This window comes from Drechmeria coniospora, chromosome 01, assembly GCF_001625195.1.
Source record: "Drechmeria coniospora strain ARSEF 6962 chromosome 01, whole genome shotgun sequence".
NCBI lineage: Eukaryota > Fungi > Ascomycota > Sordariomycetes > Hypocreales > Ophiocordycipitaceae > Drechmeria > Drechmeria coniospora.
The window spans coordinates 3,439,103-3,452,837 of NC_054389.1; the positions used below are offsets into that span (position 1 = coordinate 3,439,103).

Sequence of the window (13,735 nt, forward strand, 5' to 3'; positions counted from 1 at the left end):
TCAACCGACTCAGATTGCGACGACGAATGTCGCGGTTGTGCACCGCTCGCCCGACGACCGCCGACGGCCTAGGCTTGGGCTTGGGCTTGGGCTTCAGGCTCGCAACGCGGCTTGGGAAGTTGCCCGCAGCATCCCATTGTGATGCCGACTTCGCCAGGGCGGCCCCATGGCGGCACAGGCCCTAAGGACAAAACTGCCTACTCTCCCCTGCGGTTTTGATGCAGGCTGCCGGCCTCTTCGGTCGACGAATCAGCTTCACCTTTGGCCGCTTCTCTCCGTCTAGCTGGAAAGCACCACTTCGTGCTGCCGTTGTTTTGTTGCACGAGGGAATGAAGATGACTTACGGCGCCGTCTTTGAACCCACGGTTGTTCCTCGCACACGCCATTTAATGATTTTGAAACCCCGGTATTTTACTTTGTGTCCTGCTCGGACATCACGCCTTTTTACTTGGGCGCATTCCACATCGCCATTTGAATGAGTTGCTGGCAACACGAGTTATCACTAGATACACTGAAACTAATTCATAATGTCCCAACGATACTCATTGCCTACTGTCCACTTTCTTGCTACCTTGCCTCAATATGGAGCTACACGTGATTCTCAGCACCTACCTGCCACTTTTCCGTTATAAACCTGTTCGTATAGAAACATATATTGCTGGGATTTTCGAGCTAGAGTGGAGTGATCAAGCGGTGTAGTAACCGGCAGCCAGCCCGCAGCTATAAAGAGCACAGCAGCGGGGTGGTGTATGCCGACGGATTTTAATATCGGGCGTTGCTCTTTGGCCATACAAGTTTTGCTATTCATCCTCACAATTCTACCCCGGCGCCGCCACAGTCCGCTACATTGTTCTAGTAAGAGGCTAAGATGACCTTTCCATCCTAGCTGCTTAGCCAACACACTAGCTTAGCACTATTGTAGCCAGCAATAGTTACTTAAACTCTGCGACAGCCATGGTTTGTTAATCCCAAAAATTGGAACTATCTGCAATAATAGCTAGGGATGACTGTCATCTACGGTAATGGCTGCGGAAGCCACTGGGCATGCAAAACGCCCTCCTTCGAATACATGGCCCGGCCATCGCACAGGAGCTTCGGGTCGTAGCAGCAGCCTAGCTGTACTAGGGGCCGGGGGACTACTAGACGTAACCCTAGCATAAGTACATGGAGATTTCTTACAATCTGAACTTCATGAGCCCGTTGGAAAAGGTAATAAGAGGCGAAAAGCATTACGAGGTGGGTTAAGGCAGGGTAGGGCAGCAGCTATATTATCGTTGCCAGAAAATCATCATTCCGTATTGCTGCCATACAAGAGCGAATAGGGATTAGTAATCGGCTCTTCAGATGCAGTTCCTATATTGGTACTGCAGTACTGCAGCGGAATGTGGAGGCGCTGGGGTAGAATTGTAAGGATGAATAGCAAAAAGTATATGGCTGAATAGCAATGCTCTTTATCTTTAGGGAGCTACTCCTTGCCTTAAGCAAGAAGACAGACGATATAAGGGGGCCCTACCAACTCTTTCCAATGCAGGGTTTCATTGCAAGGAATATCACTATAATTTCCTAGAGATTCCTTGAGATTTCCCTTTATGAACTTTTCGTGCTCTGCGGGTTCCTACTAGGGGTATAAGGCTGGGTGAAAGAACCAGAGGGCGGCTACGCGCATCAGGTACCAGCGCATTACTTAAGGTGGCGTTTGCTAAAGCTAGTCAGGCTATAAAAGACATGGAGTCTGCGAAGCCTGGAAATGGCCAAGCTTCAGTTTGAAATGTACTCGCTATTGGAATGGGTGCAATTGATTACCAGACTGCTTATGAGTCTCTATTGGTGTGACGATATCGTATATCGTACTCTCTTCCTAGCCTACCCTACACTCTTCATCACGTAATGCGCGGACCGTCTGGGTATATAGCCCCTTCCTCTCCGCACTCACTGTTTTCTGTCTCTTTTCTTCCTCCTTAGTTCGAAAATTCTACAGTCTTTGCGCATACTGCCTTCCTGCTAGTCAGCTTCGTGACAATAGGAAGGTAGAGGCTATAGACAAAAAGGTCTATACTATAGCGAAACGGGTATTTATTAATACTGCGAAAAAGGTACGAAAATGGCGGAGAACTAGAGTATTGGAACATCTATAGGTCTGCGATAAAAAGGGCGGTCTTTGTACTAAAAAACACTGTTAAATTAGAAGCTATTGCCAAAGTACGTGCTGCGGTGGTGTGCGCGCTGTGGTGGTGAGCACCACCTTTAGGTGGGGCGTGGCACGATTAATAGCTTGGACTAGCATACAAGCACAAGTGTTATGGCCTTGGGCTACGCACGAGACGAAGCAATTAGTCAGACAGTACAATGGATTCTTATAGGTGTGGTTAATTGACTAAAGGCTGCTTAGTCAATAAGTAGATGCACGTTCCCTTTTGCTGTGCACAAAAGGGCAGCGCCTGCTGGCGCAACGGAAAAGTAGCATGACCACAGCTTAAGCTCTACTGGGGCCACCCCGTTACACTGCACATCCATATGACTCATGTATAAATATCATACATTCTGTGAAGCTGCTATTTGGAGAGCGACGGTTATGCAATCATACTTGTAGTGAATGCAGTTTCTATGGCGTCCAATTCGCCGGCATGTCACTCGGCACTCCGTACAAGTACAGTACAGCATTCCTGCCGCCCAACGAACTCCACAGACTCCACTCATTCAGCGGTCTCCACACGGCGAGGGGAGATAGGTCCTTCCAATGTTCCTTGTTTGCATATGATACAACTGCATCCGCCACCCCCCAGTGTCCACCATGAGGCAGCAGAGGTCGAAAGAACGAGGTCGCCGACGGCTGCTGGCGAGCGTCGCTGCGACGGTCGTCTCCCTGGCCTGCGGAACCAACGTGAGCGAAACAACCAAGAACCCCCCCCCTAATATCCCCCTGCCATGCCCTCTACGTTTGCCTGCTTCCCAGCGAGGCCAACCAATGTCCAAGGGGGAAGCATGTTGCTAACGGCTTGACCGGCTTCTCGAATCTAGTACGTCTACTCGGCCTGGGCTCCCCAGTTCGCCGACAGGCTTAAGCTCACCTCGACGCAGAGCAACCTCGTCGGCCTCTTCGGCAATCTGGGCATGTACTCACTCGGCGTCCCCGTTGGTGTATTAGTTGACCACGCCGGCCCTCGACCCTTTGTCCTCCTCGGCGCCGCCCTCCTCGTTGCCGGCTACTTTCCTCTCCACCAGGCCTACGATGACGCCCAGGGCCCCGTTCCCCTCCTCTGCTTTTTTTCCTACCTCACCGGACTCGGTAGTTGCATGGCCTTCGCCGCGGCTGTCAAGACATCGGCGATGAACTGGCCCCGTCATCGAGGCACCGCCACCGCGTTTCCCCTCGCCGCCTTTGGCCTCAGCGCCTTCTTTTTCTCCTCCCTTGGCGCTATTTTCTTCCCCGGCGATCCTAGTGCCTTTCTCCAGCTGCTCTCCTGGGGCACCTTTGGCCTGACCTTGGCTGGCTTTTTGTTCCTCGACGCCCATCCCTATGCTGCGGCCTACCGTGCCATCCCGGACATCCCGCCCCATGGTCCCAACGTGCATGGCAATCCTAGCCACCTGGATGCAGAACCGAGTACGTTGTCGCCCACTGCCGCCGCCATGTCCCAGCCCTGTCTTGGCGCTCAGCCTGCCGCTCTGGCATGCCTAGAAGAAGCCGACGAGCTCCCAGACGATATGGATGACGCGTCTTCGTTGACATCACACTCATCTCTGGCGCTCGAGAATGCTGTTATGAGTAGTGTTGATATGGATCGGTCTCACCGAATAGATATCCGCGGCCTCGCTCTCTTGAGGCTCCAGTCGTTCTGGCTCTTGTTCTGCATCATGGCCATCCTCGCCGGTATTGGCCTCATGACTATCAAGTACGCAGAGACCGCCCGCCATTTCTGTTACCCCAAGGAAAAACACTGATGATCTACTGTACGCCCAGCAACATTGGCAATGACGTCAACGCTCTGTGGAAACGCTTTGATGATTCGGTTGGTCAAGACTTCCTCGTGCATCGACAGCAAATCCATGTTTCGATCTTGTCTGTCTGCAGTTTCATCGGCAGGCTCCTTAGCGGTAAGCTTCTGTCATTCTTTATTTCACCCGCCCGCCCCGCCCGCAGCGAGCGCATGCCTGATCCTGCATAGCACCATCCTAGTCACTAACCTGTTGAACCTCAGGAGTGGGTTCCGACTTTTTGGTGAAGTTTCTTCATGCCAGCCGGCTCTGGTGTCTGTTCATTGCCTGCCTTGTCTTTCTGGTCGCTCAGCTATGCGCATTGATCATCCAAAACCCCAACCTTCTCGAGTTTGTCTCCGGCCTGTCTGGCCTGGGCTATGGTTTTCTCTTTGGTGTTTTCCCGTCCATTGTTACCGAAGCATTCGGAATTCGTGGCTTGAGCCAGAATTGGGGCTTCATTACCCTTGCCCCCGTCATTTCCTCCAATGTGTTCAACCTTTTCTACGGCACCATTTACGACAAGCACAGCACCATAGAACCTGGTGGCAAGCGATCTTGCCACGACGGTATCGATTGCTACCGTGCGGCATACTACATCACGTTCGGCGCAAGCGCTGTTGGATTGATTATTACTCTTTGGACTATTCGTCATGAGCAAGAAATACTCTCCGCGGAAAATGACGGCGGGGAACGTCGGCGTTCAGCAATTGCTTAGTCTGATTTGTCATGTAAGCAGGCTGGCTGATGGCGCAGGTATCGTGGAATATGCACTGTCTGTTCACCTGGGAAGAGACCATGAAAACCGCACAAGCCTGCTTGGAAGTAGAATGCCGAGAACCGCTTCCTACATTTGACGTATAAAACCCCTTTTTATTGTGTTGAATTGTCCCCGCCCATTGTGGAAGGTGTACTGTTTGGCGCCCAGTCAGTATGCAGATGGAGATCACCCACACAAGCGGAAGCGATTATATCGCCCATGATATCTTATAGAAATCTAGATGTCATATCAAGATTTTGTATTTCTCTTGACCCTCTCTCATACTTTTGTTCTCTTTCCAATCACAACCGGGTGTAGTCACAGAAGGGTAGCTGGACCATCTTTAACTCGAAAGGCGACGCCTCAGCACGAAGGCGTGCCTGCCACGCACTCCCGCCATATGGGACACCCCCTTAGCATCGGAACATTTGACCGTTGACAGCACCTCTATTGTACACCGGCAGCACAGTTGCCGCAATCAAGACCACAATAACGCCAGTAACGATGCATGGAATACTTGACGAGAAGAAGAGGTTATGTTGCCTCTGGTGAAAGGTCGCGAACCACATCCTTACTAATAATGGCTGGCATATCCACGGAGGCGTGCTCAGACTCGAGGACATGAGTAACTCTAACACAACTTATGTGTTTGTGGAGTGTTGCGTGTGTTGACGGTGAACGAGCGCCACACCTGCCATGCCTAGTTCATTGGATTTGACTTACATCCAGCAGATTCATTCTAGATTATCCAAGCGCAGGAAACCAATGAGAGATTAGGTTGCATGGCCAATGAGTCGTCACGTTGCCAACGCAAAATGCGCCCATGCAAGCAGGGGAACGCTGCATGACAAATTCTGGCGTGGTCAGCCGTCATGGCACCTTGTCTCCCTTCCTCGCCTCATTTGCATTTCCTTCAAACATGGCGCCAATTGTTGTCAGTGACCAGGAATCTGATGTTGAGTGCAAGATGACAAGCCAGGCGGCTACTGCGTTGACAAGATAATGAAGGACATAGGCGTGCGATACACCATAAACAGCGGCGCAGAGAGCGGTCCCAAACAAGAGGGCACTTGTGATGTGGCGAAGTCCACTCGCAATGTGCGGCACCATCCTGCCCGCGGTGAGGTTCTCGACAAGGAGAATGAAGGGCATGATCGACAGCACGTTGTGGTGGGAGGAAAAGGGAGTAAGCCAATGAACGGCAAGATTGCGCACCCAAACGGCCAGGATAGGCAGGTTGACGGGTAGCACCCACATCATGAGAAGGAGAATCGAATGTGCGTAATGATGGTAGTTGGCATTCGAGGTCGAGGTCGTGCCTCTAGCAAGCTGAAATGCACGGGCGGATGTGAAAAGCTGGACAAGACAAGCCACCAGGTACGCGAACTGGTACGGGATAAATGTTGAGACAAGGAACAAGAGGACAGCCGTCGAGATCATACGCCTGAGCGGTGTGGATGTGGATGAAAGGCGGACTGCTGAGTCATCTCGCTGCTGCTGCTGCGGCGGCTGCTGCTGCTGCTGCTGATGTTGATGGTTGACACGCTCCCGATTCATGAAACCGTATAGAACGCCGATAACCCATGTCGTGCCTAACACGATATAATGCAGGACGGTACACACGCCCACGCAGACGATGCCTGTGAGGGGAATCAGGAACCAGAACAGAGGATCCGTGGTACCGATAAGCAGTTCGTTTCTGTCGAAACTTGGCGATCCGGCCGGGCTCACATTCCCGCTGGGCCAAGCAAGTCCACGCTCAAGGGCGGCGAAGACTCTGTCGAGCCATGTCGACATCAGGGTGAGCGAAAGCAGTAGCATGGGAATTGACCGCCGTAGGGAGAGATCCAGGCCCGCCGAGAAGGATATGAAGATTCCGGTGGCATCATAGACGCGAAATTGCTTTCGAAGGACCATTGACACAATGAGCAAGGGGAAAGCGGCGAAGACGGTGCGATATCGCATGTACAAGTTTCCCATACTTGCCCACATGTCGAATCGGAGGCTGACATGCAGAGTCGTATGACGCGACGGGTCGGACCATAATTGGAGACCTAGTCCTGTTGAGTCGGCTGAGGGAGCAAGAGGCGGAGGAACATAGGGGGCCCTTCCGTGAAAGCTAAGTGTTGCGTGTTGAGCATTGACGAAATACTTGCTTTCGTACGGCTTCTCGAGGTATTGGCGCACGAGGGGCGAAAAAAGAATTGGAAGCTCATCACCCGTGCAGGGCGGCTGCGTAATGTTCAAACCAAAGGCCATCAGTGCAGAGGCGGCAGCAGGAATGCGAATGTCGACAACCATGGGCCGACTGGCTGAGAGACTGAAAGACAATCCGCCGGTGAGTAGCTGAACGAGGCCGACATCGTATTCTCTTCTGAAGGAGTCTTCGTCGCTGAATTCGGCCACGACAAATGCATGCTCCGGGCTGGCAGCTTTGTCAACGATGGCGATGAACTGATGATCGGCGAGGTGTTCGGCGCCATACTGAAAATAGGTAAACGGCCGGATTTCTTGTTCGCCGTCCCGATAGAAAGGGTATTGGGTCGACGAGGTCGATGCAGGGAGCATCGTGGCGTCGGAAGCAGCGTTCTTGCAAGCCAGCCTCGTGGGCGCGCCGTTTTCATTACCGTTTTCGTTTCTGTTTCCATCTCTGTCTTCTCCGTTTGACAGGTCGACGTGCGTCAAAAACTGGGCATCGGTCGGTCCATGCTGATGGGGAACGACGCTGCAAAGCAAGACTTGGAGGAAGCCATCTTTCCCGGCCCCGTCGAGGGTTGCATCAGTCAAAAGGGTGAATCGCTTCAGTCCAGGGGAACCAGGAGGGGGGATGGGAATCAAGTGTGCTCTCGTCCGAGGTTGGGGTTGCGACTGTGCCTGCGACCCCAGCTCTCGAAGTGTCAGGCGGGAGCCAGGTGGGACGATGCGGCTGGAGCCATCGCCGAGAGTCAGGAGCGTCGTTGCCTTCCGCGAATGAGGCGTCTTCTCATTGACCGCTTCCAAACCGGGGAGGAAGCGTCGTCTGAGGAGGTGAATCCGATCCGCCCTCGGCTTCGTCTGGGAAGCACGATGGACGTCCACAATTTCGTACAGGGCCCGGGCAACAACCTTGCGGAATTGATCGCACCAAAGGATGGCCTGATGATCCATGCTCGTCCAGACGGTGGGTATCCCCGTCGTGAAGACGGTGAAGCCGTGCGTCTCCGGCACAAGCGATTCTAGGCTGGCGTAATCCGACGGTACTACAGTGTCGAGGCTGCCACCTGCAATGGAAACGAGGGTGACATGCCACAGGGGGTTGTCGTTGGCCCACTTCTGCGCGTAGGCGTTGCGCCAGAAGGTGTTGATCTCCTCGTAGATTTGGACAATCTGCCGGTCAAAGGTGACCGGTGGGCGCGCGTGGGGTGCCGACATGGTGATAATGGTGTTGATGGACTTCGGCTGGTAGTTCGGCTGGACCAGCATGGCGCGTGCAACGATGCCGCCCATGGAATGGCCGAGGATGATGACGGACGTGGGATCGGGTAGTTGCGAATCTCGGCCAGACCGCTGGGGGTCTGAGTACAGGGACAGGATGTAGCGAACGGCCTCATTGAGGTACTCGGCTTGGTCCAGCAACGTCTGGCCATGAAAGGCAGTAATATCCTCATTGAAGTCGACGGTGAAAAAGTCGAGATTCCGAACACCGGACGGAACCGAGACGCCATCCATCTGGAGAGAGTCACGAAAGTAGTTGGCTGCTTCAGCTGCCATCGGCCTCACCTGCTTGTAGCTTCCGGCATTGCCTGGAATGAAAAGGACGGGGATGCCAAGTAGCTGAGGTACAACGTGGATAGTAAGCTTCAAGTTTAGTGAACGGGAAAGGCAGGATTATGATTTATCATACCTTGTTCCCGTCGTCCATACCTTGCTCGCGATACAGGTAGAGCGAGTATTTGGTGGCGAAGCGCGTGTGCTCGGTGTCGAACTCCGAGTAATGGATGTAGGAGGGCCTCATGTAAGACATGCGACATCCTTTCGGCTCGGCGTGGTGGTTGACGAGGGAGTCGAGGATAGCGATTAAGAGGGCGACACCGAGGCCGGCCGTAACGAGTGCGACGAGGGAGAGGGACCAAGAGCTCGATCGTTTAGGCGTCGGAGGCAAAGGCGAAGTCGCGGCCATGCTGCCCATGGTCACCACACCAAGCGAAGTTGGCGTGAGAGAGGCGGAGGGTCCATTCGATCGGCTCGGCGACGGACCACATTTCCCATTTTGACTGCCGACATGCGTCCATTCGGGGGCGCTGCTCTGTCGGCGGCTTCTTCTGGCAGACGGTGGTCGCGATTTGAGACCAGACTTGCCATCCCTTGTACCGTTGCCTTCGTCATTGCAGTTGTTGCCGCCGTCGACATCAAGGCCAGCAAACTCGAGGGTCGTGAGTTCCTCGCCGTCGTCAGTCGAGCCGAGTTGGCGGCTGCTCATGAGCATGACTCTGCCCGGCCCAGGAGGAGCGATTGCTCGTCAGGGGGGATGGGAAACGATGCTTGGGCGCGTCGTCGCTGCGTTTCGCGTCCCCTGTAGAGCGACGCGGGGAGAGCTAAGGAAAACCCTGAGAATGAAGATGAGGGGGGAGGCGAGTTTGAGGGCGAGAATGAATGAGGAAATGAAAGTGAGAATGAAGGTAAGGGCGAGGTTGCTGTTGCTGTTGAAGCTGAGCGACAGCGAAAGGGGAAGAACGACTCGTTCCGCGTCCCACTGGCTACCATTGGTATGATGGCATGGACAAAGACCGCTGGGCAAGCCCCAGCTGTAGAAATATTGTGAGGAAGCGGAGCTGTGCCTTTATTGTCGGGGAGGCGATGAATGCTATTGTGCTGCTGTCGTCGATGTCGAAGATACCTTTTCTCGAGTCGCGACGGGAGTTCCTGTCGGTGGTGCTTGTTTGGCGTGGGCACAGGTGGATGTTGTTGAGCATACCCGAAAGCGGATTGGACCGGATCAATTGGACTGCCAGTCGGCGTTTAAGGGGTATGTGGGTACAATTAATGCGTATCACAGAATCTAAGTAGTTAGTGTTGGTCTGGGGGTTTAAGGGGTTGGCCAGTTTGGCCACTAATTCCTAATGTTCCAATTCCGAATTCTTCAGAAAACCACAAACTTCCAACTTGAGGAAAATAGTACTCCATAATCCGTACGCATGCCACAAATATTGCATCGGAGGTATTGTTAGTCAGAAGACAACTATTACTGTATAGTAATTTTGTCGAGCAAATAATATTAAAATAAATATTAATATTTATTAATTATTAAAATAATACACCTGCATAATAGCAAAAAGATTTCCAGAATTAAATATTACAAATATAATACCATATATCTTTTTCAGTTTTTAAAATAAACCTATTAAGAATTATGTTGCATATGTTACAGGCTGAGGCCTAAGATGTTACCTGAACTGTAATTACTAGGCAAGGGTCAATCAGCATAGGAGATGAATTCGAGACCACGTGATATGACACGTGGTCTCCCAGGTGAGGCTCCAGTGGGAGAGCTCGCTTCATGTCAATACCATCGTCGCTTCTGTTCTTGGAGCTATCCATCTGTGATCAGACTGCCGGCTATCAGACCTCGCCACTCTACCTCTAGTGCATTCGTTGTTTCTGAGATTATTGGCATAGCCAATTGACTAAGCAGGCAGCTAAACCAACTCGTATCCCTCCTGCCAATTGGTGCAACTACACATGCAGATTGATGAGTCCAAGCATGTAAAAAAGATAATGATGTATTTCAGAGTGCAGCTATGTCCCGTGTTATCCCCAGAGAGAGCTTTACCGACCCCTTCTGTATTAGTACTTATGCAGCCTCCCGCCCGAAGTATTCCCACTGGCCATTGGTAGGCTTCTCATCAAGGTCTTCCCATCTGAGGGCAAAGTTAATGACAGGAATTCTACTGGCCGAGAGTGGCTCGTCAGTTGTGACTTACACTTTTTCTTTCTCCATGGCCTGAACTAATTTCAGTTCGCCTTCTGCCACTTGAATGACCTCTTCAATGAGACCAGCGCCGATCTGCTGCTCCAAATCGCGTATCCTAGTTCGGAAGTGTCAGATTTAAACATACGTTACCATCCTTAGAGTGCTTGGGCCAAATTCCTTACTGTTCAGCCGTCATATCTGGCTCATCCTCCCAAATGACCTTTTCATGGTCCTCCAGAGGTTTGCGCATGCCCCAGATGACCTGGTCCTTCCTCTCCGCGGGAGTCCGAATTCCCTCAAGCTCGCCGCCATGATCCTCCTCGCCATCCCACTCCTCAAATCTGACTCCGCCCTCTTCGTGCTTGGAACCAACCACAAACACTCGGTCACCGAGCTTGACCATATTTGCTTCGCTGCCATCAACACGACCGCTGGCAACACGAAATTGTTCCGAGTTCTTGCTGAGCAACTCGCGTGCCTTGGAAGCCCACTCGTCATGTCCCGGGGGTACGGTTTTCTCGACGAGATTCATGCGATGCTTCGTGACGGCTTCGACGGACTGGCGGTAGAGTGAGCATTCGGGAATAGATCGTAGCTTGTCAAGAGTTGTGCTGTAGGTGTAGAGGAGGGTGGATCGGGGTGTGCTGTGCGTCCAGAGCCCAGTCAATCCAGACGGAGTGCCCGGCTCGAGGTAGCGAGCAAGGGCACGGGATGTTGACCGCATTCTCAATGAGAGGTCGTGGTGGATGTGTGTCCAAGTACGTTCAGACTGGACAAGCTGCCGCAAGAGGTTATGCTAGTGCTCACGTGCTGGGTCACGTTACCAGTAGTCGATAAAAGCACCTGCATTCGATTCAAAGGCTTATACAATCGTATCCGAAACAGCTTTGATCCAAAATTGAAACAACATGTAATACTAATACAATGTCGTACATAATTTTGTTAAATAGGCTTACTGATTTCATGTCTTGGATTAAATGAAAGTTGTCCTTTGGAAAGTCATGAGATCACCCTTTTTGGTGCTGCTGAGCAGTGATGCTTCAGTGTTCAAGACGAGACGACCTCCATCATTAGTATCTTACTCATCACGAAGTAACCAGCATTGTACTGTCCTGGTAATGAATACAAGATGACACGTTGGTACCCCGCCACTCCAGTGCTTCGACAGCCGGGAATAACGTAGAAGTAACTTGCACATGAATCATTCTTGCGTCCTATTACCAAGCCGGATGCAGCTTGGTCCTCGAGTTACTAGCAGCCTTTTGTGACGAATGGAGCTTTCCATAACAATGCTTCGCATGGGTTGCAGGTAGCCTCAATTTTTTTGTAATACCATCACATGCCTATATGAGCCTGCATGGATGGAGACAGCAATCAATCGAGGCTACCCCTGGGGACAATAACTATCTAGTTGCTTTCTCCACGGCTCTTTCGATAGCTCTCCTGTTAGTTGCGGTAAGCGGTCAGTATTCCACCAATGCCGCAAGTTCTAGGATCGAGCATGATGCATCACTCACCTCCTGCGTGGTCTGCAGAGCATTGATGACAGGGGCGAGTTCCGTCAAAATCTCGCATGCCTTCTTGTGATACTCAGCTTGAGCAGTGATGAGCTCCGAGAGGTTTCGAAGCGGCTCCGGAGAATCCAAGACCTGATACGTATTTGTTGATTAGCTGAGTGGAGACGAGGTGGCATGAAGTGTAAGAGACTAACATTCTTCATGACTCCAACGGCTTCCTCGGTTTGGGTTACAAACTCGTCCTCCGCCTTTTCAATATCCTCCTGGGCCTCTGGGCTGAGCTCCTGCTCTTCATGCTGCTCATTACGAGCACCCTGATGGCCAAGCCTGAAGGTGGTACCCTTGGCATGGGCTTTTATGGCATCGAGGGATAGTCTAGTTTTCTCCACATTCTTTCTCGAGCGTGTCGAAAAGGCGAGGCTGGTGTTGAGGGTGGTGTTCCAGCCAGCCAGAAATCGACCCTGGATTTGTGAATCTTGGACCAGGCGAGCCTCTCCTACACGCTCCATGCTAAGGGCATATTTCTCGAGGGCCGTCGCTAGCGGGTCTTCACCAGCGCCAGTGTGATTCTGGTGCAGCACCTGGCTGCTGGACAAACTGGCGCGGGCAATGGCATGATTGAAGGTCTTGGGCTGAGGTTTCGCTGAAGGGGGGGCAACAAGGGCGGCTTGGGCTTCGGCAGTGGAGGACGCATTCGAGAGAAGGTTGACTTTTTCGCTGACGGTGCGGCCAAGATCTTGGAAGGTCTCCTTGATATTGGGCGGGTAGTCGTAGGCCTCGTTGGAGTACTGGGACCTAAACATAACCAGCGCCCAAAGGCCCAGATTAGCACCAGGCGCCTATTGGATGGCCGACAAGAAGCATGGGAGGCGGCATAGATTTGACTCACGTGACAACTAGCATCTTTTGGTGAGCTTGCTTCAGGGCATCGACCTTCTTCTCGAGATCGATGTATTCAGAGGGTAACTGGGTCTGTTTTCGGATCGAATCAGCGAGGTCTAGTTTCGATAGAACCAATGCTCGAGGGTGAAGAAACAGTGGGAACGAGATACCTTGTCTTCAACCTGACCAAACTGTTCCTTTGTGAACTGCAAGGTGCGTGACGCAAATGGCGTAATTTGAGCACCGAAGTCCCTGTTTGTAGGTCAGCAACTGGAAACAGTGCAAGTGGCAGGCGTCGACGACCACCCGAAGCAAACCACTGGCATCGTTAGAGGGCGTGGAAGACGAACGAAAAGGTTTTCCCAAAGCCTTTGAAATCCATTCTGACTGATGGCGACTGCGAGAGTGGGATACGAATGAAATGTATCTGATTGAGGTAGCTAGCTGGTGATGCAAAATGAACGGTATTACTGCAAGAACGAGCTTGGAGAGAAGTGGCGTGTGACTCCCTCTTCGTGTCCACGAGCATTGAAATTGAGGCAGCAGAGGCTTCCACATTCACAACAGCTAGCCTTGATTGGTACATTGGAATTTCTACAAATTACTACTATAATGCCCTGGCTGATATCTGAACCATACTGTACAGTACAC

The 13,735-nt window shown here is 52.0% G+C and overlaps 3 protein-coding genes across 3 annotated transcripts; 1 reads left to right on the forward strand and 2 right to left on the reverse strand.

Annotated features, from left to right (window-relative positions):
* Positions 1–2,791: 2,791 nt before the first annotated feature.
* Positions 2,792–4,693, forward strand: DCS_00805 (major facilitator superfamily transporter; the record flags this gene model as incomplete). The annotated part of the gene is made up of 4 exons (XM_040798140.1): positions 2,792–2,881; positions 3,019–3,893; positions 3,962–4,095; positions 4,200–4,693. The coding sequence occupies 4 exons, from the start codon at positions 2,792–2,794 to the stop codon at positions 4,691–4,693; spliced, it is 1,593 nt and encodes a 530-aa protein (XP_040659023.1).
* A 912-nt stretch (positions 4,694–5,605) lies between these two features.
* On the reverse strand, positions 5,606–9,200 carry DCS_00806 (uncharacterized protein; the record flags this gene model as incomplete). Its single annotated transcript, XM_040798141.1, has 2 exons — positions 5,606–8,548; positions 8,619–9,200. The coding sequence occupies 2 exons, from the start codon at positions 9,198–9,200 to the stop codon at positions 5,606–5,608; spliced, it is 3,525 nt and encodes a 1,174-aa protein (XP_040659024.1).
* A 1,365-nt stretch (positions 9,201–10,565) lies between these two features.
* On the reverse strand, positions 10,566–13,466 carry DCS_00807 (bin/amphiphysin/Rvs domain for vesicular trafficking; the record flags this gene model as incomplete). Its single annotated transcript, XM_040798142.1, has 8 exons — positions 10,566–10,632; positions 10,696–10,800; positions 10,868–11,463; positions 12,203–12,334; positions 12,397–12,997; positions 13,092–13,174; positions 13,255–13,336; positions 13,435–13,466. The coding sequence occupies 8 exons, from the start codon at positions 13,464–13,466 to the stop codon at positions 10,566–10,568; spliced, it is 1,698 nt and encodes a 565-aa protein (XP_040659025.1).
* Positions 13,467–13,735: the final 269 nt, after the last annotated feature.